Consider the following 26,783-nt stretch of genomic DNA (forward strand, 5'->3'; position numbering starts at 1 on the left):
TGGAAGCTGACCAAGAAGATGAAGGAGATCAGCTCGTGCCATTGGTGTGGATGATGGAATGTATACAGTACAAAGAGAGAACGTGTATCCAGAAAGGGAAAGACGGACGGCGACAGCTTGGAAGGAACTGTTTAAGGGGATTGGGTGATAATGGAGAGTATCATGGAGAAGAATTATGAGTCCTCCATGGGCTGGAGTGCCTTCAACGGAGGGGAGGTCATATCGGACGGACTGAAAGTGAGGGAGAACAAAGCGGTCATGGGGACGCAGCTTTGTTTCCTGAAGACAGAAGATGACCGGCGAGTAGGAGCGTAAGAGGACCGACAATTCATCCCTATTGGCTCGAATGCCGCGGATATTCCAGTGGATAATGGACATGGGGTGAAAAGAAAATGGAGGAATGTGACCAAAGTTGCTGTCAACTCAAAGACTGCTTGGAGCTAGCGACCGACAGCATGGAATGGCAGTCAGCCGAAGGCAGAAGATCCTGATCCATAGGTTGGTCAGGAGCAGTCCCTGCCACCAGCGATCGGCCGGTTGACCGGCCACCAGCAGTGCGCCTCGGCGACACAGAAGATGGCCGAGGGCGATTTCCGCCAGGTGGTGCTGTAGAGGGGGCACGCCTTGGCGGAGAAGGAGAGGAACTGGGTTTCTTTGTAGCCTTCTTGGAAGAATGTTGTTTAGATGAAGGAGGAACCGATGGTTGTGAAGTTGCGGTACGTAAAAACTCTTCACGAGTATGCTCTTTTTTCGAAGACTTGGCGTCCGACTTTTGGGCTCGAGATGTAGCAGAACCCGACGAAGGGTGAGCCATAGAGTGGGCAGGCGAAAGTGGTGAGGTTGAACGAGCGATCTTTGCGCTGGCCGATCTGACGACCGTGGTACTAAAGGTGAGGTCGCAAGTCTGCGTGGCCGCCTCCTTTGTTGGCCGAGGAGAAGCAAGGACAGTGCTGTATTTTCCTGTCTGAGGCACGGTGGGCTTGCGACTGGCGAATAATTTTCGAGCAGCAAAGGTCGACACCTTTTCCTTCACCCTTATTTCCTGGATGAGCTTCTCGTCCTTAAAAATGGGGCAATCTCGAGAGGAATCAGCGTGGTCACCCATACAGTTGATGCAGCGAGGGGATGGAGGTGGACAAGCACCCTCATGGGCATCCTTGCCACACGTAACACATTTGGCTGGATTGGAACAGGACTGGCTGGTGTGATTGAACCGCTGACATCGATAGCAACGCGTAGGGTTTGGGACATAAGGGCGAATGGAAATTATCTCATAGCCTGCTTTGATTTTCGATGGGAGTTGAACTGTGTCAAATGTCAAGAAGACAGTGCGGGTTGGAATGATGTTCGTGTCAACCCGTTTCAGTACTCTATGAACTGCCGTTACGCCCTGGTCAGACAGATAGTGCTGAATTTCTTCGTCAGACAATCCATCGTGTATAAACGACTCCACGCGAGGAATTTAAGGTACGGTGCGGTTCCACCCGGACAGGGAAGGTGTGGAGCAGAGAAGTACGCAGCAATTTTTGTGCCTGGAGGGCACTGTGTGTTTCTAACAACAGGGTGCCATTCCGTAATCTGGAACAAGACTTTACAGGACCTGCTATTGCGTCGACACCTTTCTGAATAATGAAAGGGTTGACCGTGGAGAAGTCGTGACCTTCATCAGACCGAGAAACAACAAGGAACTGTGGCAACGATGGAAGAATCGTCTGTGGCTGAGACTCAGTATACTTACGTTTGTGAGCAGACTTAGTGGAAGGTGAGGAAACCATTGCGGAAGAATCCCCCATGATTACCGGCGTCTCCGATGGCGCGCTCCTCCCTTGTGGGGGCCCTCTCTGAGGGCACTCCCGCCTTAGGTGATTGTTCACACCTCAGGTCACACCTCCCGACAAACGGACGGAGGGACCAATCGGCATTTTCGGAAGGTATCAGCTCGGGTAATCACCCCTCCCTGGGCCTGGCCGTTACCAGGGGGTACGTACGTGTCCTACCTGTCTACCCGGGGCGGGGAATTACGCGTTACCCCGTCACCGGCTACGCACGAAGGGCGTGGGTCGGCCTTCAGACACGCACAGGGAGGAAGAAAGAGAAAGGGAAAGGAAGGAAGAGAGGTCTCAAACGCCGCAGCGGAGAAAAGGGAAAGAGAAGAGGTAAGGAAAAGAGAAGGACAAAGGAAGGAAGAAGACAGAGAAGGACAAAGGAAGGAAGAAGACATAAAAGCAAGGAAGGCAAAGAATGCAGTACATTTACGAGCGTCCGTCTCCGGACGTAGGCACAAACCATACTCCCAGATGGGGAGAAAGGGAAGGAAAGAGCCAGAGGTGAGGGGAGGAGGGGCGAAGATAGGGATGGGGAAGGATGCGGAATGGGAAGGTATGCAGCCCGGAAAGGAAGGAAGGCCACATTAGCTCGGGGTCCCGTGCTCGCTACGCACGTATCCACAAAAGAGTTGTGGACCCCCTGGGGGGAAATTGTCTGGTTGATTTCAAGTTTGTGAAATACACAGCTAATATAACATATAATAACCGTAATAATAATATCGGTAACTAATTAACGACCCATAAATGATGTGGGCTTCACAGTTGGGATTTTATTAGAACAATGTTTATTCAGAAAGAAAACTAATAGCGACAGTGGTCGTATTTAGAATTACTATTACAATCGACCGCATATCCATTTGACACAGTTCGATCTTTCATAATCTCATCGAGAAACACAATACTCCGTCTCGATATTTACACTAGAAGTTCATTCCAGGCGCGCGGCTGCTCACCGCTCAGAGACTAAGTCCCGCGATACCACATATCGCGAAATTTTCTAAATCGTTTCACTTTCTAGCTTCCTATAGGGCGATTGTCCGCTTTCGCGTCTCAAACCGAACTGTACCCTTTGGTGTCTCCAGCCAAACCGTCCGTTTTCACGTCTCCATCCCAACTTTCCTCTTTGGTGTCTCGACCAAAACTCCCCTCTGCCCGTTTCCGACCGCGTTTTCCGCGCGCCGCACGTCTTCGCTCAACTGACTAGTGCAGTTCCCTTTCCTGAAGCCATCTATCTGACTGGCTACAGCTTATTCTACATTGATCTACGTTTTAACATTTTTAAATAATCAAAGATTGACCACTTTCACGTTCTAAATAAAGTAACAATAATATCCATTACATAATAAACTAGGAAAGGAGTTTTTGAGTCTGATCATCACCTTCTCCAAATCGAAGCAAAATTTATACCCAACAGACAAATCAAGAGAAACAACAGACCTTTCAGAAAAGATCCAGGGTACCTATAACTAAACATGAAAGAAATAATAGAGGAAATTACGAAAATCAACAGCTACAGCTGGACAGAACTGTCGGGAAAAAATGAGAGAACTGATAAAACTGGGGCAACCACCGAGAAAAAGGAAACATCGATTGTGGAACATGACATGCGACAGAGCCATAGAAGACAGAATACAAGCCTGGAAAGAATTTAACAGCCACAGAACACAAGAAAAATGGGAAGAATTCAACAGGGCACAAAAAAACACTTCAAAAATAATCCGCATAGAAAAAAGAGGTTTCGAGAACAGCAGGCTGAAGGAGACAGAAGAGGGCTTCACCAGAAACAACACACGAAATTTTTACAGAATATTCCGAGAAAATATGACAGGATATCAACCTCCAAGCTTATGCTTTGAGAGGCAAGATGGAACACTGGAGACAAATCCGAAGAAAAACTGAAATATTAGCTCGATACTTTGACACATTACTCAACTGCCATGAACCAAAAGAGATTACAGTTTACAAACCCAGAACCTAACCAGGACTCCGAACACCCAACACACGAAGAAATAGTGAAAATAATAAAATCATTGAGAAATAACAGAGCACCAGGAGAAGATGGACTGTTTGTAGAAATATGGAAATTAGACAATGAAAACATTGCACCTAAAATACACAGAATACTCAAAAACATCAGGGAAACAGGAAAGGTGCCAGAGGAATGGAAGTCAGCCCTAATACATCCCCCCTCCACAAGAAAGGAGAGAAAACAGATGATAATAACTATAGAGGAATTTCGTTACTGCCTGTGACATACAAAATTCTATCCAAAGCTCTGTTAAATCACCTAGAACTTCAGCTAGATCCACATATCTAAGAGTACCAAGCAAGGTTCAGGAAGGGAAGATCGTGAGGTGAGGTGAACAGATCTGGTGCCTGAGAACAATATTAACAACGAGAAAGTCCAGAAACGCCACACTAACATTTGTTGATTTTAAGAAGGCCTACGATTCCATGTTGTTGTTGTTGTGGTCTTCAGTCCTGAGACTGGTTTGATGCAACTCTCCATGATACTCTATCCTGTGCAAGCTTCTTCATCTCCCAGTATCTACTGCAACCTACATCCTTCTGAATCTGCTTAGTGTATTCATCTCTTGGTCTCCCTCTACGATTTTTACCCTCCATAGACATTCCATAGACAGAGAAACACTTTTCAGTACACTGGAAGTAATGAAAGTAGACAACAAGACCAGGAAACTAATCCAGGAAACATTAAAAAATACAAAATACAAAGTGAAGTTCATAGGAGAGATCTCGGAACCGTTGAAATCAAGACAGGAGTGAGACAGGGAGATGGCCTGTCACCCATTTTATTTAACGCAGTTTTAGAGAAAATAATCAGGACATGGGACAAAGGAGTGAATGGGGTAAAGGTGGGGAGACACAAAAATAGACCATTAACATGCTTCAGGTGATCAGACAGGATGCTTACGCACACGTCACCTGTCAGTTGTATCTAGACGCATCAGGGGTCTCATATCACTAACTGCACACGCCCCTCACCATTACAGAGCCTCCGCCAGCTTGAAAAGTCCCCTGCTAACACGCAGCGTCCATGGATTCATCGGCTTATCTCCATACCGGTACACATCCAACCGCTCGATAAATTTTGAAACGAGACTCGTCCTACCAAGCAAGGTGTTTCCAGTCATCAGTAGTCGAATGACTGTGTTGACGGGCCCAGGCGACGCATAAAACTTTGTGTGGTGCAGTCAACAAGGGTACACGAATGGGCCTTCGGTTCCAAAAACCCATGTTGTTGACGTTACGTTGAATAGTTTGCACACTGACACTTGTTGATAGCCCAGCATTGAAATTTGCGGAAAATGTTGCACTTCTGTCACTTTGAACGATTCTCTTCAGTTTTCGTTGGACCCGTTCTTGAAGGATCTTTTTCCCGCAGCAGTGATGTCTGAGATTTGATGTTTTACCAGATTCCTGATATTCACGGTACACTCGTGAAATGGTCGTATGGGAAAATTCCCACTTCATCGCTGCCTCGGAGATGTTGTGTCCCATCGCTCGTACGCCGACTGTAATTCTGCGTTCACACTCACTCCCATCTTGATAACCCCGTATTGTAGCAGCAGTAACCGATCTAACAACTGCGCCAGGCACGTGTTATCATATAAGCGTTGCCGGCCGCAGCGCCGTATTCTGCCGGTTGTGATATTATTGGATTTCAGACATTTTGCATATTAGAAAAGGACAGCCATCGAGCTGTAGTTTGTAATGATACTAAGCATGACAACGCGAGAGTAAAGAAATGAAATCTGTTTATAACGTGTGCCTATACCAAGATGCGCGGCCAGCGTTTAAAAGGTACTTTTAAACACTATGACTCGCTGGGCGCAGATATTTAAAATCATTGCCGCAGCGCTTGATAGCAATAAGCTGCGAAACAGAAGAAAGAACAATTTATCATTTGTTAGAAAAATTCTAGAGTCTTTATAGTTGTTGTACTTCTGGTCGCCGATATGTTAACATGTACTTCATTACCTTTGATGTTTGGTTGCCGACTTGTTAAGACGTGTTGTGTAGCACCGCTACAAGTTTAGTGTGAAAAACCACGTTATCATCAAGAAAGAAAATGCTTTTGTAAACTTTGTGACGATAAAAAATACTTACGCGCACGCCAGGACATTTAATTTTTACAAAATATCACACATACAGAAGCAGCGATTGTTGGACTGCTCCATGTATGAGAAAAACATAAAAATTTAAGTTTTGTATACATTGTAAATTTGTTAATGTTTATAGTTTAACGCCTTTGTTCTTTACGAATATATTGATGCTTCACTATACAGAAAATCTATGCTTATTCTTTTCTTTAAATTAACCACAAATAATGTTTATGTTTAAATGAACTTTGTTACAGGTTCGCTCTTTATCGCGGTGTGTCGATTGTATTTGGGAGACCATTAACGTGTTCAATTTACGATCTGACAACTTTTTTTACAAAATTTCACTGTTTTGCATTCATTTCCAATTTTTTTTATTATTCAAATAGGTCCCTTAGGTAATTTCATTGAAGAGTCTGATTGCGTGAAAGCAATCCGGGTTAAGAGGTCATTTGAGAAACTATTTTCATGCAATCAATCCGTACGTCTCCTAAACACAATCGAGAACCGACGCATCATCGATCATTCATTAATTTTTCTCTTTTTCCAAGTCGTACCAAGAAACGGCCAAGGAGAACTGCCGTGAGTACGCAATCTAGTGTTAAAAGGTTGCATTCTTTATCTTGTCGGCAAACATTGCCATGAATTATCAACATCAATGTTATATTTGGTTAAATGTGAAAAGACAAAAAAAAAACCTTTTAACGCTAGACGGTTTACATATCTCTACAGTTGAATACGCATGCCTATACCCATTTCTTTGGCGATTCAGTGTAAGTACAAAAGAATAAGTCTCTCTACAGTACATTTTTCATTTCTGACCGGAGTAATGCAACTACGGCCTTGGGTTTTTTAAGGCTCTGAATGTTTCAGAGTGCGATCCAGACTGGCTTTAAAATTTTTCGAATGGTTCATATTTACTAATATGTGACGTTAAGTTTGTGACACGTCTGATTCTTCATAGACGAGATGCACACACCTGGGTTTTTAGCTTGGTTTGGACGAAGTTGATTTTCAGAGCAATACACACTCAACTCTCTCAATGAATCTGTCAGGTGAGTTTCAACATCAAAACATTCCCTTTGAGTAACTAATAAAAGACCATTAACAGGAAGGAAACTAAATTTGTTCGCCGGAAGTGTTTGCTCATTGGTACAAATGCTTAATAACTGTGGCGAAAGAACACTTACTTGTGGTAAGCCATTTCTTTGATCTACTGTGACGAAGTTCAAATAGTATCTCCTCTTTAGGAGTAAACATTGAAAAAGTTTGAAAAAACCATCTTTTGTTATCCCGCAGTTCATTTGTGACAGTGCACGGCGATTTGCAATGTCGTAAGCAGCCGTCAGATCGATAGAAGCTACCCCTGTAATTTTCCGCATTTCAAAGCCATGGTCAATAAATTGGGTGAGATTAAGGAACTGAGATGTACAGCGCTTTCCTGGCCTGAAACCTGCTTGTTCTTGTGTTAGCACTGGCTCTACAAATGTCCTGTGACTTCTAGAAAAGATACGGTGGTAGATGCTAGTCTGCACTCTTTCATTTGCATCTGCATGGCTACTCTGTAGATCACACTGAAGCGGCTGACAAAGGGTTCATCGAACCACTTTGAACAGTAATTCTCTGTTACTCCACTCTGGAACAGAGAGCTGTAAAAAGAACCCAAAAAAATGGTTCAAATGGCTCTGAGCACTATGGGACTTAACAGCTATGGTCATCAGTCCCCTAGAACTTAGAACTACTTAAACCTAACTAACCTAAGGACATCACACAACACCCAGTCATCACGAGGCAGAGAAAATCCCTGACCCCGCCGGGGAAAAAGGATACCTATACCTTCCGTGCGAGCTCTAATTTCCTTTTTTTTATGATGATAGTTTCTCTACATGAAGGTCGGCGGCAACAAAATATATTCGCATTCGGAGCAGAGCACTGGTGATTGAAATTTCGTGAGAAGATTCCGCTGCAACCCAAATCCTGTATCATGTCCATGACATTCTTTACCCTATTTCTCGATAATACAAAACGTGCTCCCTTCTTTCAACTTTCTTGAGATACTCTGTTAATGCTATCTGATAAGGATCCCATACCGCGCAGCAGTACTCCAGAAGAGGACGGACAAGCGTAGCGTAGGCAGTCTTTGTAGTAGATCTGTCGCCTCTTCTAAGTGTTCTGCCAATAGAACGCAATCTTTGGTTTGCCTTCCCCACAACATTTTGCGTGCGTTCTTTCCAAGTTAAGTTGTTCGTAACTGTTATTCCTAGGTATTTAGTAGATTTACCGTGTAACCGAAGTTTAACGGATTCCTTTTAGCACTCATATGATGACCTCACACTCTTCATTAATTAGGGTCAATTCCCGATTTTCGTACCATACATATATCTTACCCAAATCGTTTTGCAATTGTTTTTGATCTTCTGATTGCTTTAATAGACGATAATAAACGATCGCATCATCTGCGAACAGCCTACGACGGCTGCTGAGATTGTCTCCTAAATCGTTTATAAAGATAAGGAACAGCAGAGGGCTTGTTACACTACCTTGGGGAACGCCAGAAATGACTTCTGTTTTACTTAATGGCTTTCCGCCAGTTACTACTGTCACCTTTATGACAGGAAATCACGAATACAATAGTAAAACGCACGCAATTTGATCATATGCCGCTTGTGAGATAGGCTGTCAAAAGCCTTCTGTATATCTAGAAATGAGGAATCAATTTGAAATCCCTTGTCGATAGCACTCAACACCGGCGTGAGTATAGCTTGAGAAGAAGAATATTTTCTAAATCCATGTTGACTGTGTGTCAACAGCCCGTTGTCTTCGAGGTAATTGATAATGATCGCACACAATATATGTTCCAAAACTCTGCTGCATATCGGGTCCGCCATTTAATGGATTACTCCTACAGCCTTTCTCGAATGTGTGTGACCTGTGCAACTTTCCAGTCTTTGGATACGGACCTTTTGACGAACGAGCGGTTGTATATGATTGTTAAGTATCGAGCTATTGAATCAGCTTACACTGAAAGGAACATAACCGATATGCAGTTTGGACTGGAAGCTCGCTTTTATTAAGTAATTTAAGTTGCTCCTCTACTCCAAGGATGTCTACTTCTAAGTCATTCTCATTGGCAGTTCTTGATTCCAACTCTGGAATATTTACTTCGTCTTGTTTGCTGAACGAATTACGGGAGGCTGTGTTTAGTAACTCTGCTCTAGCAGCATTGTCGTCGATAGCATTTCCATTGCTATCGAGCAGGGAAGGCATTGATTCTGTCTTGTCGCTAGCGTACAGTACATACGACTAGAATCGTGTAAAATGAAGTTTACGCTGAGGTGCTTTAACAACCATCTCCAAATAAACCCCTAAAAACACCAACGCCTCACAAAACGAATAGATAGTAATAAAGAAAACTGGCTAAGAGCGAATAGGACTCGCACTCAGAGTTCCGTACAAACTTAATTGTACATATAACTTAATTATGTATATAATTAAGTTAGTATGGAACTGACTTGTTTGGACGCAGCAATGTTTTCAATTGTGATTTTCACGGATGATTAACGCTATGTAATTACTAATGGCAAAAAGATGTGTGTGTAACATAATCACAAGTTAACAATTTTCGGACTGTTTCCTTTACTTTTACTATGAAACCTTGCTTCTTGCCGAATTTCATGAATCTTGGTCACGGGAATTAAGCTATAGGTTTTAATTAACGAGTCTGGGTGTCAAAACGTGAGACATGATCTGCCGTATCTTCTGATTGTATCAGCTTAGATGTTTTACACACCAAGAGACTGTAGACCTTCGTACGTGACATACATTTGAACTTGATACGCCTACCTTTTCCTAAGAAAAAGGTGTCTTAAAAGACTGACGGACACGCCGACGGTCAACAAATGACTAAAACATTATTTTCGTGTGTGTAATTAAAAACTAACATTTCTCTGAGTTTTTCCTTTACGTGTACCGTGAATCCTTGCTTCTTGGCAGAATTTATTGTTCTAGGTCACTGGAAGTACGCTATAGGTTTTGATGAGTGAGTTTGCTAGTACCAAAATGTGTGAAATAAATGGCCGTATCTTTTGATTTCAGTGGCTTATAAGCTATAATTTTGTACACCGGTAAGGGACCGTAGACCTAGGACACAAATTTCATCTTGATACATCTACTAGTTCCAGAGAGAAAGGGTTCCTAACAGTCGGTCCAACAGAGAGACAAACACACAGATAGACAGACGGACGGACAACAAAGTTACCTTGTAAGGTTTCTGTTTTTACCGACTGAGATACTGAACTCTAGAAATAAAAGAAAGAACGAGTAAAAATCGGAAAGTAGTAAAAGAATTGTACATGAAGCAATAACTAATTCGTCGTTTTATGACGATTCACATTCTTCGTTAAGCAGTTGGTAATTAACCAACCGCGCTTCATAGCGCTGGTCACTACCGCACGCACTCATCTCGGAAGTCGCCAGTTCGAGTCCCGACAAATGTTGCGACCTTCAGTCCAAATATGAAGCGGTCCCCGCTAGTCTAGCCTGTGCAGCTCCCTCCAACCTTGCATAATTATTGCAGTCTACAGCGGATGGACAAAATAATATGGACACTATGAAGTACAGTACCTCTTGTTGGAAGGTGGCACCACCGCGTGCGTGTAAATACAGCGACGCGGCTGCAGTGCGCAGCTAACGTGCCAGGTCTTGGAGGTTATCTTTCAGTTTATCATACGCTTTGTACTGCGACCGTCAACACAAGTGATCGGTGAAATGTGTGGTCTCTTACAATTGCAAATATGGCAACTTGTTGGTGCGCGGTTACCGGTGCATTTGTGACGAAAACATTTGGATTGTTTATCGTTTCACGAGCAACAGTATCCACGGTAATGACAGCATACAAAAACACGGTAATTCATCAACGATGACGGTTAGTGGGCGAAAGATGAAGTTAACTGACAGAGACCGACGACCAGAAAAAATTTCCGCGGCAAAAGTGACTCCGGAACTCTACACTCACGTGAATAACGCTCTATCGAGAAAAACAGTAGGGCGGACGCGTCACCGACAAGCTTTAAAAAAGGATTGTGGACAGACAACATAAAATTTCCGCGGCAGAAGTGACTACAGAAATGTACACTCACTTGAGCAATACTGCGTCGAGGAAAACGGCGGCAGCTTCACAAGGCCAACATCCATGGAAGGCTGCAGTTGCGCAGTACTTGATAACGGAAGCCAATGCAAAGCTGCCGAAGGCATGGTGCTACGATCATAAAACCTGAAGACTCGATGACTGAAAGAATGTGATAGGGTCCGATTAATCATCTTTTACTTTATTTCTTACAAACGGCCTGGTTTATGTATGGAGAACCCCAAATGAAGCCTACGATCAGCCCTTCCTACTTCCTGCAGTCAATCATGAGGGAGGTTCCGTTGTGATTTTGGTGGGTATATTGTGGTATTCAGCTGGTCCTTTCGTTGTCCTCTCTAGCCGGGTTACTGTGAATGAATATCTCGACATCCTTGAAAATTAGGTGCGTCTATTTTGCTGCCATATTCCGAGATGAGAAACGGTCCATACACACAGGCAAAAAGGTTCAGGTGTAGTTTGTGGAGCATCAGAATATTCTCACACACACACACATTATATATATATATATATATATATATATATATATATATATATATAGAGAGAGAGAGAGAGAGAGAGAGAGAGAGAGAGATTTCCAGCTCCAACGTATTTGAAGCAGTTCTCAAAGCGAGTGGTGGTCCATCTCCTTAGTAATAAATTAAAAGTTGTGTGGTTGTCAGGTGTTCAAATTATTTTGTCCACCCCATGTATACGATTACTGTATTCGATCGTCGTCCTCCAATTTTTATCAAAACACTTCCTTCCATTACCAAATTTATGGTGGCTCGATGCCTCATGATGTGTCCCACTAAGAGAGCTATTCGAGAACCGCTGTCCGAACGTCGTCATTGTTAGGCAATCTCTGCTTCCCCCCCTCCCCCCCCCCCCCCCCCCATTCACTGTACTTCTCACTGTACTTACGTGCATTAATGGTTGTGCCCTCTGCTGTAAACCGTGTGCGCACAGTTCCTTTACAGTTGACGAAAATGATGATGATCACTACCTCAATTGCTGATGGCGCCACTTCGCAGAGGCGAGGTGGTGTATCTCCATTCCACATACGCTGTCTTTGCAGCTGTGAAACAGTGGATCCGTGTCTCATCGCTCGTTTGATGCTGCTTAGGAAATCATTGCCTTCCACGGAGTAACGCTCTACGAAATCCGGAGACGCCGTAAACCTTGCGCCTTTGCATGTGACAGTGATCGCGGAACCTAGAGTGAGCGCAGTTCAATATGCTGCAGACGATCCAGGACGATGGAACGAGCACTGCATGTTGCGATACGCATCTACTGGACAATGACTGCGATAATCACCCTGCGATTGCTGCGAATTAGTTCCTCGGTTGCCTGGATATTGTCTTTTGTCGATGGCCTTCGCTTCCGATCAGCATCATTCTGTCTGAGCGGACTTCCTCAAATTGTTGGCACCATTTCACTACAGCTGGACGCATCATTGCATTTGGTCCACGTGCCGCCGAATTTCACAATGAATCTGCGTGCGATTTAGAAGTTTTTCCACAAGAATCGTACTGTCCCGTGTACTTAAACCTAAGTATTTTTCCAGTTCCCGAGCTATTTTATTCTCACACCGTGAGGCAACTGTTATTCGTACCGCAGCAGGACTCAGTCTGACAATGGGACCCTTGTTGTACAATGGTCTTAGCGAGAAACGACATTTGTAGCTTACTTTCTCTTGGTGTCATTTAATTGCATTGATGTTTCCATACCCATCGACAACGTATACACATTTTGGTAGCGCGTGTAGTATGCTCCTGAAGAAATCTGAAGACATCCAGGTTCATGATTCTTTGAGATTGTAGGTTGGGATATGTAAAGGCAACTGGAAAGCACTCCGAGAACTTCCTGTAGTGCTAAAAAGCTATCATAAGACAGAATGGCCCGTACCTCAACAAGTAAGGTTACCGTATGAAAAAATTAGTCACCCCCATACGCACGCACAGGTAAGTCGTTAGGCCTTTACAGATGGGGCAGCGATCGAGTCACATGCTCATCAGCCTCTACGAGAGCATAAGGCGTTAGCGATCTGTGAGATATTTTTGTTTCAAGCCGACATTGTAGGTTGTTGTTGTTGTTGTTGTTGTTGTTGTGGTCTTCAGTCCTGAGACTGGTTTGATGCAGCTCCCCATGCTACCCTATCCTGTGCAAGCTTCTTCATCTCCCAGTACCTACTGCAACCTACATCCTTCTGAATCTGCTTAGTGTATTCATCTCTTGGTCTCCCCCTACGATTTTTACCCTCCACGCTGCCCTCCAATGCTAAATTGGTGATCCCTTGATGCCTCAGAACATGCCCTACCAATCGATCCCTTCTTCTGGTCAAGTTGTGCCACAACCTTCTCTTCTCCCCAATCCTATTCAATACTTCATTAGTTTTTATTTCTCCTCCATGGATTTTAATACCTACTCCGAATTTTTCTTTTGTTTCCTTTACTGCTTGCTCAATATACAGATTGAATAACATCGGTGAGAGGCTACAACCCTGTCTTACTCCCTTCCCAACCACTGCTTCCCTTTCATGTCCCTCGACTCTTATAACTGCCATCTGCTTTCTGTACAAATTGTAAATAGCTTTTCGCTCCCTGTATTTTACCCCTGCCACCTTTAAAACTTGAAAGAGTATTCCAGTTAACATTGTCAAAAGCTTTCTCTAGGTCTACAAATGCTAGAAACGTAGGTTTGCCTTTCCTTAATCTTTCTTCTAAGATAAGTCGTAAGGTCAGTATTGCCTCACGTGTTCCAGTAGTTCCACGGAATCCAAACTGATCTTCCCCGAGGTCGGCTTCTACTAGTTTTTCCATTCGTCTGTAAAGAATTCGTGTTAGTATTTTGCAGCTGTGGCTTATTAAACTGATTGTTCGGTAATTTTCACATCTGTCAACACCTGCTGTCTTTGGGATTGGAATTATTATATTATTCTTGAAGTCTGAGGGTATTTCTCCTGTGTAGGTAGACGTGGGAAAATTTAAGGACGTGGCAGAGTCGTCAAATGTGTTAGGTTGCTGGTTTTCTTGGTGTTCTGTGTAGAACTGTTTTAATGTGTCTACAACCATTGTCGTAACACACGTAGCCACTAAACATGTCACAACTGTGGCCTAAGCCTAAGAAAGATGCTGACTGTGACGGACCGCCGAGGCGTTTCACGTCTTGTGAATCAAAATCGCTTCCAAAGCCGACAGGAATTGATGCAGGCAGTGAATGGAGGTCCATCCCCAACAGTCAGCGAAAAATTCCGAAGAGAACTGCATGCAATGAATATTTGAAGTCTGTCAGCTCGCAAGTGCCCTTTGCTCATACAGACACACAAAGCTACACTTCATTCGGCTAGAAATAATCGAACGTGGACAGTAGTTGACTGGCAGAACGTAATGTGGTCTGACGGATCACGTCGTCGCCTGTCTTCACAAATGACGCATGCCAGCTGGTGCACCGAAGGCCAAATCAGGCATTTCATCCTGAATGTGTGCGACGTCAGGCTCGAGCCGGAGATGGATCTGTGACGTTTTAGGAGTCTTTCTCTTATCGTGAATTGTGTCCGCTCACTGAGGTGGCTACTAACATGAACCAGCATGCTTATTTAAACATTCTGAAAGATCGGGTGTTGCCTTTCAGTCAACATCTGCATGATGAGTATGCTATTGGTATCCCTACTTCTCAAGACAACAGCAGAGCTCATAGGGCTGGAAGAATATGTGACTAGTTTTGTGAACTCTCCCCCAGCCTGTAACATCTCGACTGGCCTGCAGAATCATATGATTTAAACCCCACAGAATGTTAGAACAGTCGGTAAAACGCCGACATCAGCATTCCCGCAATCTGGTGGAACTGCAAGATCAGATTCTCAGCGAGTGTCGGAATCTGCATGCGACGTACCTGAACAACATTGTGGGTTCACTTCCTAACCGAATCCAGGTAGTTATTAAGTCCGCGGCCGGAATTCACGGTAGCAAAATGTATTCGTAATGATTGCTCTAGAGGTGAGTAATTTTTCGTCTAGTGAGCTTATGTCTCTCTCTGCCATATTTTTATTGTACATTTTTCCGATTTACCTGTCATTTGTAAAAGTATAGGCCTTTCTTTAAAAAAAAATGGAAGACTCCCAGTGTGTGTGGATGTAACGACAGATGACCAATCTGCATAAGCTGCGTGGCCCCCGTAGGATTTGAGTCAGCTGCTGGCATTGTCAACTAAGTTACTTTTTTTACTCGCAGCTATCCGTTGATAAAAGGTTCAGAGTTCAACAAGCCATCGACAGCAGTTGACATTGGGGAAGGGAACCGGCCGCGGTTAGTCTGGCGTGACCCAGAGGAACCACGGAAATTGTAAATCAGCACAACACGACTGAGGTTTGGATTCCTTCCTTACGAATTTAAGTCCAGTGAGATTTGCCACTGCGCCATCCTGCTTAGTATTAGCAGCCGATATGTTACCATTTCTATTTAATTCAATGTTGTTCTTATTCTTGTTGCGGTGTTCCAAGCTAGTCTATTCTGTACACGGCTCTTCATCACTGTTCACTGCTGACAAGCCTTCGTCTCCCTCTACAGTTTTTAGACACCCCGTACTTTCTTCCATTACCAAACTGGCGACTCTTGATGGCTCAAAATCCTTTCTTTCAGTCAATGTGTGCCAGGATTTTTTTTTCCAGTTAGTCTCAGTACTGCTTCATTAGTTATTCGGGCAACCCACCTAATCTTCAGCATTCTTCTGTAGCATCACATATCAAAAGCTTCTATTCTCTTTTTGTCTGAAATCCTTATTGTCTACGTTTTACTAAAAAATGGCTCTGAGCACTATGGGACTCAACATCTTAGGTCATAAGTCCCCTAGAACTTAGAACTACTTAAACCTAACTAACCTAAGGACATCACACACACCCATGCCCGAGGCAGGATTCGAACCTGCGACCGTAGCAGTCCCGCGCTTCCGGACTGCAGCGCCAGAACCGCACGGCCACCGCGGCCTGCTACGTTTTACTTCCGTAAAAGGCTAGCCAAGTACCTTCAGAAAAGACAACCTAATACTTTAATTTATATTACATGTTTTAAAAAATTATCTTTTTTAGAAACACGTTATAGCCAGTCTGCACATTCCATCTTATCTACTTCGGCCATTGTCAGCTATTTTTCTACCCAAACAGCAGAACTCCGTCGTTATCTTTGACTCATTTCGTGAAACGCCACGAGAAATGAAGCTTGAACATAAATGCAGGTGGTAGCCAATACTGCAAGATGTGCCACGAATAGCACCTGTACAATGTCCTCGATAAGTGATAACAGTGTTATGTGTAGCTGCGAGTGCGTTATGTCTGAAGTAAGTGAACTCCTATGTGGGCAGATTGTTGGTGATCGTATGGTGGGGTCTTTCGTAATTGAGGTAGCCGAAGTTATAAGGCAACGCTTTTTCACGCATGTATTTTCATGCGAGTTTCGTTCACAAGCAGTGTGTTTTTTGTAACCTCAAGACATGCAAATAATTTCTCGCAGAACCTAAATGAAATAGAATTTAAATAAAAGCCTTTCAATTAAGTAGGTAAAGACGAACTAGTAGTTAAAATGCCTTTTATTTCGGTATTCACGCTGCAAACGATGACGAGGGAGGGGGGAGGGGGGAGAAAGAACTATAATTATTCTTTGTTATAGCGATGCATTAACTGAGTATTCTCACGAATGTTCTTGCTTCTTGAATGGAGAAAGGAAGTGTTCTCTCCTTCTGGAGTAATAATTAAAATTATCTGTGAGATTATGGACACCGAAAAGGAAGTTTTGTTGTGAGATTTTAAGAAGGAAACTGAGCATCGAAAAACTTTCGAGACAATGCAAATAACGAATTTATGCTGATTAATTGGAATGTTAAAATGTAATGTAAGTAAATATTTCTTTCCTTTCATTAAGGAGATTGCTGATTGTCTTTTCTTGCAAAAATTGAATGGAAAGCTTTTAGTTTTTAACAGTCAGTACAAGAGAGATTTGCCGATGACTTATCTTAAGCTGTTGTGAATCAGACACAAGAGACGGTTACATCTTTATTTTCAGACAGAAGCGCGGTACGACATCTGTTCACAGTGTAGGTAAAACTAAAAACTCATTGCACGAGAGTAATTCACATTGTACATGTTTGCGTTCTATTTCCCCTGTACGATTACGAGTACAACAACGAGAGGGTGTTCTAGCTGGATAATTTTGATTAGACATACCCGCGATAACGCGGGAACTGCAACATATTTTCAAAGAATCGGGGTATGTATTCTTATCTGCTGTCTATGGCTTGCAGCCTATCACACAACAAAGCCACCCTGCAGCTATGAAAACGAAACACCGCCTATCCCGTGAAATCGACGTCTTAACTTTCTCTCATATTACGTTACATCAGCAAACCACCTTCATTTACTTTGGATACAGGTTTTTTTATCGGTATGCTTACGACCGAATTCAAGTACACAGTACTTAAAACATATCGTTCGCCTCACGGACGTAGTCCGATGCACGTTGTCATTTTGTGCACTAGTATTTTTGGCTGCCGTTAGGACAAAATCTGTAAAAATAACTGGGCAGTTTCCAATCTGGCAATAAAAAGAGAATCTACTATTTTACTATCAATACTGTCGTAAGTGCCCTGTTTGCCGCTGAATGTGATACCTATAGCTGACAAAGATATTTTGGATGCGTTTGTACGGAGGACTGACGAGGGACTCAAATAACGTCGTCATTGATGGAAAAGGCAAGGGACTGCCTGGTGGAGATTAACTAATAAACGTTTTCCAGAGAGAGGCTAGAATAAGCAGCTACGGCCTAAGATAAAGTGTTCGTACAAAAATAATATTCTTTTTGCTCTGACCGTAGTCAGAGCGTTGTTGTGAAGAGTAAACTTTATTGGTACATTTGTTGGCCTCCGTTAGTCACTGTAGTAGTTTTCCAGTTCAGATACATTAACTTTTTTTCTAACTTTGAGACTCAAAATATCATCGTAAGCTATGTATTTTCAAATAGTATGCCCGTGATACTATGGTTCTGGTAGAACTAGAAATATTGATTTTATTTAATAATGCTGTTTTCTGTATCTGTGTGTGATTTTTCAATTTCAACAAAATGGTCAGTGGCGATGATAGAGATTTTTTAATCGTTTGCTAGCAAAATATAAAAAGTTATTAGATAAAGTAAAAAGATATTTGACAAAACACGAAGAGTAGAAAGGAATATTGGTGGATAACTTAAAAAGAGAACTAGCTACAGAATTGTAGAAATGTAAAGAAGAGTTTAAGAAAGCTGTGCAACATCATTTTATGAGACAAATGGGTAAAATCAATAATCAAGTAGCGCATTTGAATGAGGCGGTATCGCGACGAATCGTGAAAGAAGAGGAGACAAAAGGAAAGACTTAAAAATTGCAACACTGGACTAGGGAATTTGAGACAAAGTGTCCAAGGAGGGTTATAATTGTTAGAGAACTAACTGAATAATGAGTTTTCAGAGTTGCAGAAACTGCTCAGTAAAGAAGTTGAGAGACTGTGATTTATCTATGGATAGTGTGAGTGTGACAAATGTGGATGTTCGTGGGCAGAGTGGAAAAAGGAAGAAAGCTCAGGATAGTGGTGAGACACCCATTCCTTTAAGATGTTGGGGAAGATGATAACCTGTTACAAGAGACGATTAGACAAGTAGGAAACCGTCTCCATGTTTTCGCGGCGCAATAACTGCTTCATCATCTTTCGGCTGTGCAGTTACATACATTTAACTTCTAATATTTCGGCTGTATATAGTTCAGAAATCTTCGGAGTGAGCCGAAACACTGACGCTTCATCACTCGCTCCGTCCTTTTTAAACTAGCGGACCGTGCCACTGCGCATGCCACCATTGATGGAGAAGGCGCCAGAGACGTTGGTCGCCAGCAAATACGTACATTGTGCATTAATTATATCTGTGGCTGCGCAGTCAGTCCACGCTGGGATGTCTATGTGTCACTCCGAGCTGCACTGTCGCGACGTATTTGTAAGTTTATTACAGAAAGCGCCGGTTCAAATGGCTCTGAGCACTATGGGACTCAACTGCTGTGGTCATAAGTCCCCTAGAACTTAGAACTACTTAAACCTAACTAACCTAAGGACATCACACACATCCATGCCCGAGGCAGGATTCGAACCTGCGACGTAGCGGTCGTGCGGTTCCAGACTGTAGCGCCTTTAACCGCTCGGCCACTCCGGCCGGCTGAAAGCGCCGGTTTCCGTGTCTTATGAAAGCTGAAACCGCTATCTCTTAATTAAATCCATCGCCAAACGTATTTCAGTTTCCTCTTTCACCACCGAGTCCCAGAAAGATGATGTAGACGTAGATGTACCTGCTACGTTCCGTACATCTTTCATGGATTGTACAAGTCGTCTGTCCGATGCATGAAAGGTATTATTCACATGTCATCTAGTAAACTCCAGCCTCCTGGAGCATCAAACCATCTTTAACGGAACCCAAGAGGGCTGCTGTCTTCTGTGGGGGCGAAAGATCGCTTTTACTTTGTGCTTGCTGAGGATCCGTCCTGTTTCTGACGATAGGCTTCCCACATATGGCGAGAAAGCCACTGAAATCTGTCTTCTACTTAACTTATGTCCACCTTTGGTTTCATTCGTATCACCTTACATATCTGCACTGGGGACTACTCGTTAGCTTCAAAAACTCTTTAATTGTAGGAGCTCATCATGCAGACAGGTGTCAGCAGCAGTGATGGGTGCTCAATGAACCAAATGTCTGAGAACACAAACTGGTAGCAGGTACTTGCACGTAAATATAAGACTGTATGAGTCAGTTTCCGATATACTGTACGCCACAAGGTGGCATCTTTGTGCCGAACTAAAAGATCTTAAAACGGAAGGCATCCCTTCTTTTCAGTTTCCACCGTAAACGGGATTTGTGCATGGATCTAACTCAAAAGGTTTAAAAATTCATTTAATTTATCTTCCCCATGGGGGTACACAACAAACGTATCGTCAATATACCTCCAAAATACAGTGGGTTTTAAGACAGCAGATTTCAGAATCTCTTCCTCTAAATCCTTCGTAAATACGTTGGCAATCAGAGGTGACAGGGGATAACCACGGTGACACCGTCAGTGTGTTCAAAAAAAATCCGATGTTAAATAAAAAGTATGTCGAGGTCATTGCATGTTTGAAAAAAGCTGAAATATCTTTATGAAAATTGTACCAGTAAGTGATAAGAATTATGAAATTGGAACGTTTGTGAATAAATACACGACACTGAAGCTGGCTAACAGATCAGAACTGTTCAGTTTCAGCGATTTTAGCTTGTCAATGAAGTCCGCGCGGTGGCGCTTGTGATGAGCACATTTTCACACAAGAGGCGTTAGTGTTTCGCACAGCCAGTATGGAGATCCAATGTTACACACTGTTAGGTCATAGGAACATCTTTCTTATGGATTTCTGGAAGTCCATGAATCGTCGGGGAAACCGCACCACTTCGTTTCGATCTTCGCACAACTTCTGGCGGATAGGGGGAGACGTTCAGAAGAGAAGCAGACTTCCTTTTGGTTAGGGGGGCCTTTAATGAAAGCATTTTATAAGCACTTATTTGGGCTGCAGAAGAAAGATACGTTTTGTGATAGTGCATTACAGTGGGAGCTGTTGAATATACAAAGATATGAGTATTACGAGAGATTTCAAACAGAGTAAGTCAACATTTTGGTCGGAGGGTGGACAGAAGAGACTAAGGTTGCAGTTACTGCGGCAAGGCATATACAGAAAGACGTGGAGGGTTACAGGAATTTCATGGAATAGCGTCTCTATCGGTCAAAACATTAAAATGAAGGTATTTTGGAGCGCTTGTCAGTAGGTTATCCAGAGTCGCTAGAGAAAAACTGATAGGAAGAACTTGGGACAGCGCCCAGAAACTGTTACAACTTCTTGATGAACTTTAAATTTGTCAATAAACAGTTATAATAATAAGAGAGATTAATACTGTGCCGGACCTGAACTCGAACCTGGGAGCTTTTCCTTTCACGGGGAAGTCCTTTATCGCCTCAGCTGTCCAAATGCGACCCACGACTCGCTCTCACAGTTTCACATTCGCCAGTACATCTCCTACCTTCCAAAGTTCATGGAAGCCCTCCTGCATGCCTTGAAGGACTAGCACTCCTAGAATATAGGATACTGCGGAGACACCGTTTACCGCAGCCTGGGGGGGATTGTTTTTAGATGAGGTTCGAGTTTCGGTTCAGCACATAGTTTTAATCTTCCAGGAACCTTTAAAATATACTGCAGTTCTCTGTAATCCGAGTCCGTGTCTGAACCACAACCTTTGCGCAGAATAGAACTTCAACCAGTGACTGCCACTCAACTTTTCACAATGATTTCGTAGTCCACGGCCCGTACGCAGATTTAAACATATAGCCGCTTGTCAGTGTATTAAATTCACCGCAACTGCCGTGTAGTTGTGTATCGTGAACTTAAAATCGTACGGTATGGCAGTTCGAAATTCGTCTCTTCTCTTTCGTTTGAAGTTAGATGTGCACTAGTAAGCCATCAGCCAACAATATATCTTGCAGTACGAGGAAGAAAATTTCATCTTTCCCGAGTAAGAAGGAAAGCGATAGAATTCTTTTGAGTGGAAGGCTGCTATCTCACAACTAGAGACGCTGTAGCTGCCGATCAGAAGCAGATAAACTCGTGCTTGAGTTATCGTTATATTTACACTGCCTGAAGATTCAACGTAGCCTCAGAAACGTGACGGTAACAAAAAGCAGTATGACAAAGAGGTGACAAGATTTTTTTTTTAAAAAAACTTTCCACCTGATGCTACGCATACGAAATTGCTATGTTTAATTAACAAGCACTTCTATCCCTACGTAGTTTAAATTCTGCTTAGCGATCGCTGTAGTGGACATGTAATGATCTTAATGAAGAAGACATATCAAACGGGTAATTTATAAATATCAAAATGCGGAAGAAGCTTCAACAGCGATGTATTAACTCTAACACTGCAGGGAGAAGAATGTTAGATTGCTACTAATCAATCGTAAAGTTCACTACTCCACATTTTATTCAAAGTATAATTTATAGGCTATGCATTATTAATTACAATTATTTGACCACCAGTGGTATGCTACATACCAAATTAAGTACGTAATGTCCTGTTTTTTATCTTGCTGCAATCGTAAATTTTATGAGCGTTTAGAGAAAAACAAGGGAAACATTCAACATATAAGAATATCGCGTCAAATAATTTAGAAACGAATAACAGTACCTAATGTAATCGCATTACAACACATTTCCTTGAATACTATCCAGAAATATTTCTGAAATTGAAGTATTCGTAAACACAGTTTTCAGCAGTTCCTTACCGAGTATACAACGGTTTTAGATCGAGCACTTTACCACTTTTTCAGGCCATCTTATCAATATGCAGTCCCTAAAATGGAAACAACAGTTTCATATTACTTAATCTTTGTGCCTGGAACTGGAATCTTAATTGAATCTGTGGGATTCTACCTTTTGTAGGTTCCACGCAATTTTCTATAAGTACGAGCTTGCGCGTTCCGTGACATGAAGCAGCGTCGCAAGGAACCACCTGTTTGAGCAGTCGCCACATGATTCGTATGGAATGTGTGAATGAATTTATTTCACATTTCCTTTTTCGACTTTATTGGAAGTAGCTAACAGAAAACGGTACTCGATACACCTATTATCAACTTGTCACGAGGATGCAACCATAATGCTCACAATTCCTCCCGTATTAATTGAAGTGAAGAAAGGGGAAGGGAGCTGTTTCTGTTTCGCTGTTTACAGCTAACAGACGGAGTCACTGTTCGATATGGGTTGCTTCAACATGCGAGGTAGTCAGACTAGATCGACAAAAACACTTTGCTATAAGTTCAACAGGAAACACCGATCATTTATATTTACTAAATTAGGGTCTCGTACTTTTGTTTGAGAGAGATAACATAAGAATAAAATTGAATATTATAGGAGAGGGTTGCAGAATGATCAGACTCAGATACAATCTCGAATTCCGGTGAAATAATTCCAGATTTTTATACTTTGGGACGTAAAAAAAGGAACCGACTATAGTTTAATGCAGGCAAAAACTGAAATATATGGACAAAAACTAACGCGATACAATAAAACACACGTTACATTGCATTTAACATTGAAATTGACGGCTGCCCAGCAAGTGACAACACTGGCGAAATGCATCAAGGAAACCTTATGGTTGATAACCAAAACAACATTTACCATATGCTACGTTTTCGACAAAGTATATCGTACTGAAGCAACATTCTGCGAACGACGTTTTTAAGGAGATAGGATTAGCCCAATTGTTTTGTAGGGTATCTAGTAGGGTTGCTAATGGACTTACTGTTTTCTCGAGGATCCACGAGGCGGGGAAGATGAGCGGGATGTAGAGCACCTCGTACAGCATCGCGGTCCAGTTGACGGCGTTGCTGTCGACGCGGTAGTACTCGGTGACGATGTTGGTGATGACGGAGTACTGGATCCACTGGATGGAGTTGGACAGCGAGCAGAGCACGAAGATGGCCAGCATGAGCCAGCGGCGCGCGTACAGCCGGCAGGCGGGCGGCGCCGCCGCCCCCGCGTCGGGCAGCGCCGGCGTAGCTGCGGGCGCCTCCATCGCCGGCAGCCGACTGACCGGCCGCGGCCGCAGACGCCACTGCGCTCGAAACGACCGCCTCGCGCGTGCGCAGTCGCGTGTTTACGTAGCGCGCGCTCCTCTGCGCACCTCTCCCACGCTGTTGCTCCGCGTCTACGGGAACTGGTCCCCTCGCGTTATCAGCCTCAACACATTTGCCACAGTTATTCTCGCTCGATTACTGCTTCGTCAGTGCGGTGGGAAGGTTCGTTCGTCCCACTCAACGCGCATCAGTAAAGATCGATCCGCGGTGAACGCTACCTCAAAGTATTCTGCTCACATGTTGTTGTTGTTGTTGTTTTCCGTCCGGACACTGGTTTGCTGCAGCTCGCCACTTTAGTTTATCTATCCTGTAAAAGGTTCTTCATCCCTTTATAAATACTGATACATTGTATTGTGTTGTATTGTATGGAACTGGGGACCTAGAGAGGACAAGAGGCTTCGTCCCCGCCGTAGCCCGCAGTGATCTACAACCTCACAAGAGGCCACAGCAGTCCACTCATCCCACTGCCGTCCCACACCGAGCCCAGTGTTTTAATACTGATACTTACACACATTTGAAACTGTGAACTGCAGATAAGCTTTGGTCTTCCTCCGTGAGACGCCCGCTAAACCCGCTGGGCAGAACGGGTGATTAGGATTGTGGAGAGGGCCAAATAAGGTGTCGGTCAGTTTCACTTCAAAATTGTAATTTATCGTGATTCAATAACACCTTTAAACCAAAACGGCACATAACCGAACCTTTACAACTACGAGTTTCAAAATCCAATTCTTTCATGGCTGAAGGCTTCCAAACAAGAAATAAAAAGCAACAAGATAAATTTCAAGTGACATGCAGTAAAAATTGCAAATAAAATTATATATATATATATATATATATATGTAATAGCCCTATATATATATATATATATGTAATAGCCCTATATATATATATATATAATAGCCATATATATATATATATATATATATATCGCTTCAATAATTTGTAATAGCCATATATATATATATATATATATATATATATATATATATATATATATATATATATATAGGGCTATTACAAATGATTGAAGCGATTTCATAAATTCACTGTAGCTCCATTCATTGACATATGGTCACGACACACTACAGATACGTAGAAAAACTCATAAAGTTTTGTTCGGCTGAAGCCGCACTTCAGGTTTCTGCCGCCAGAGCGCTCGAGAGCGCAGTGAGACAAAATGGCGACAGGAGCCGAGAAAGCGTATGTCGTGCTTGAAATGCACTCACATCAGTCAGTCATAACAGTGCAACGACACTTCAGGACGAAGTTCAACAAAGATCCACCAACTGCTAACTCCATTCGGCGATGGTATGCGCAGTTTAAAGCTTGTGGATGCCTCTGTAAGGGGAAATCAACGGGTCGGCCTGCAGTGAGCGAAGAAACGGTTGAACGCGTGCGGGCAAGTTTCACGCGTAGCACGCGGAAAATTGGCTCATGCCACAACTGGAGACCGACAGCGCCGACTTAATCTTTCAACAGGATGGTGCTCCACCGCACTTCCATCATGCTGTTCGGCATTTCTTAAACAGGAGATTGGAAAACCGATGGATCGGTCGTGGTGGAGATCAGGATCAGCAATTCATGTCATGGCCTCCACGCTCTCCCGACTTAACCCCATGCGATTTCTTTCTGTGAGGTTATGTGAAAGATTCAGTTTTAAACCTCCTCTACCAAGAAACGTGCCAGAACTGCGAGCTCGCATCAACGATGCTTTCGAACTCATTGATGGGGACATGCTGCGCCGAGTATGGGAGGAACTTGATTATCGGCTTGATGTCTGCCGAATCACTAAAGGGGCTCATATCGAACATTTGTGAATGCCTAAAAAAACTTTTTGAGTTTTTGTATGTGTGTGCAAAGCATTGTGAAAATATCTCAAATAATAAAGTTATTTTAGAGCTGTGAAATCGCTTCAATCATTTGTAATAACCCTGTATATATATATATATATATATATATATATATATATATTAGCTACGCGGAAAGCCTCAAGGCAAAAGTGGATAGAACAAACACATACAAGGTGCAATACAAACGGCTGAAGGCCACAATTAAATTTCAAAATTTTAAAATATATTGCATAATCTTTTAAGGCAGAATGCCGCAATGTTTTCGCTTATGGGGAAATTTTGAGAATAAGGCTTTAAGTCGCTTAAGGCCCACAGTTGATTTTGCAAAAATTCAAAAATACTTTAATTTTTAAGTTTTGATTGGGCCAAAGCACACTAGTTAAAAAAACAACACAACGACAATAACTAAATTTAAGAATAAGGTTCTAAGTGGCTGAAGGCCCACAATTGATTTACATACATAGATTTACATAAAACACAATAAAAAATTTTTTCTTGTGAGGCATTGGCTGTAATAGATTACCAACAGACCATTAAACACTCATGAAAAGGGCAGTATAGACAACGGCACTGAGACGCCTCCAGGAGGGGGGGGAGGGGGGGGGGAGGGGGGGCTGCCCTCGAAACATTGACGTTCACTTAGTTGAGACAGGTGGTGGGCGCAACTACACTTGATCCGTCGGTAACCCAACTAAGAGACAGTCAAGGACCAATCGACCAAATGACTTGCTAGCCGCCAATCAGTACATAAAAACTTAAAGACCAAACTGTTATGGACGTGATTATCCATAATGAAATATGTATTAAGCTATCAAAACTACACACCATGTTGGGCAGCGACAACAGGTGAGGAAGGACGCTGCCTGAAATTATGTTAGTGGCCAGGGCAGGTAACCAGAACACTAACGGCCACAACGCGGAAAATTCTGCTGGTACACTTGAATTTGAACTTAGGTAATATAGTAACTTCACCAAAAAAGGAACACTGCCTGATTTTACGTCCGTGGCCAGGGCAGGTAACCAGAACACTAACGGCCACAAGGCACAAAATTCCTCTGGTGCACTTGAATTGTAGTGAGCCAAAATAGTTAATTCCACCGCACGGTGGCTCGATTTCATCACTACAAACACTCAGTGTTGCTCACAGGAGAAG

The 26,783-nt window shown here is 42.9% G+C and overlaps 1 protein-coding gene across 1 annotated transcript in view; it reads right to left on the minus strand.

The window, feature by feature from the left end:
* Positions 1–23,719, minus strand: part of LOC126095669 (uncharacterized MFS-type transporter C09D4.1-like) — a 570,358-nt gene extending 546,639 nt beyond the window's left edge. Inside the window, exon 1 of the mRNA XM_049910425.1 lies at positions 23,447–23,719. Coding sequence (XP_049766382.1) covers positions 23,447–23,719 — 273 coding nt within the window. The remainder of the gene's footprint in view (positions 1–23,446) is intronic.
* Positions 23,720–26,783: the final 3,064 nt, after the last annotated feature.

This window comes from Schistocerca cancellata, chromosome 8 (assembly GCF_023864275.1).
Source record: "Schistocerca cancellata isolate TAMUIC-IGC-003103 chromosome 8, iqSchCanc2.1, whole genome shotgun sequence".
Taxonomy (NCBI): domain Eukaryota; kingdom Metazoa; phylum Arthropoda; class Insecta; order Orthoptera; family Acrididae; genus Schistocerca; species Schistocerca cancellata.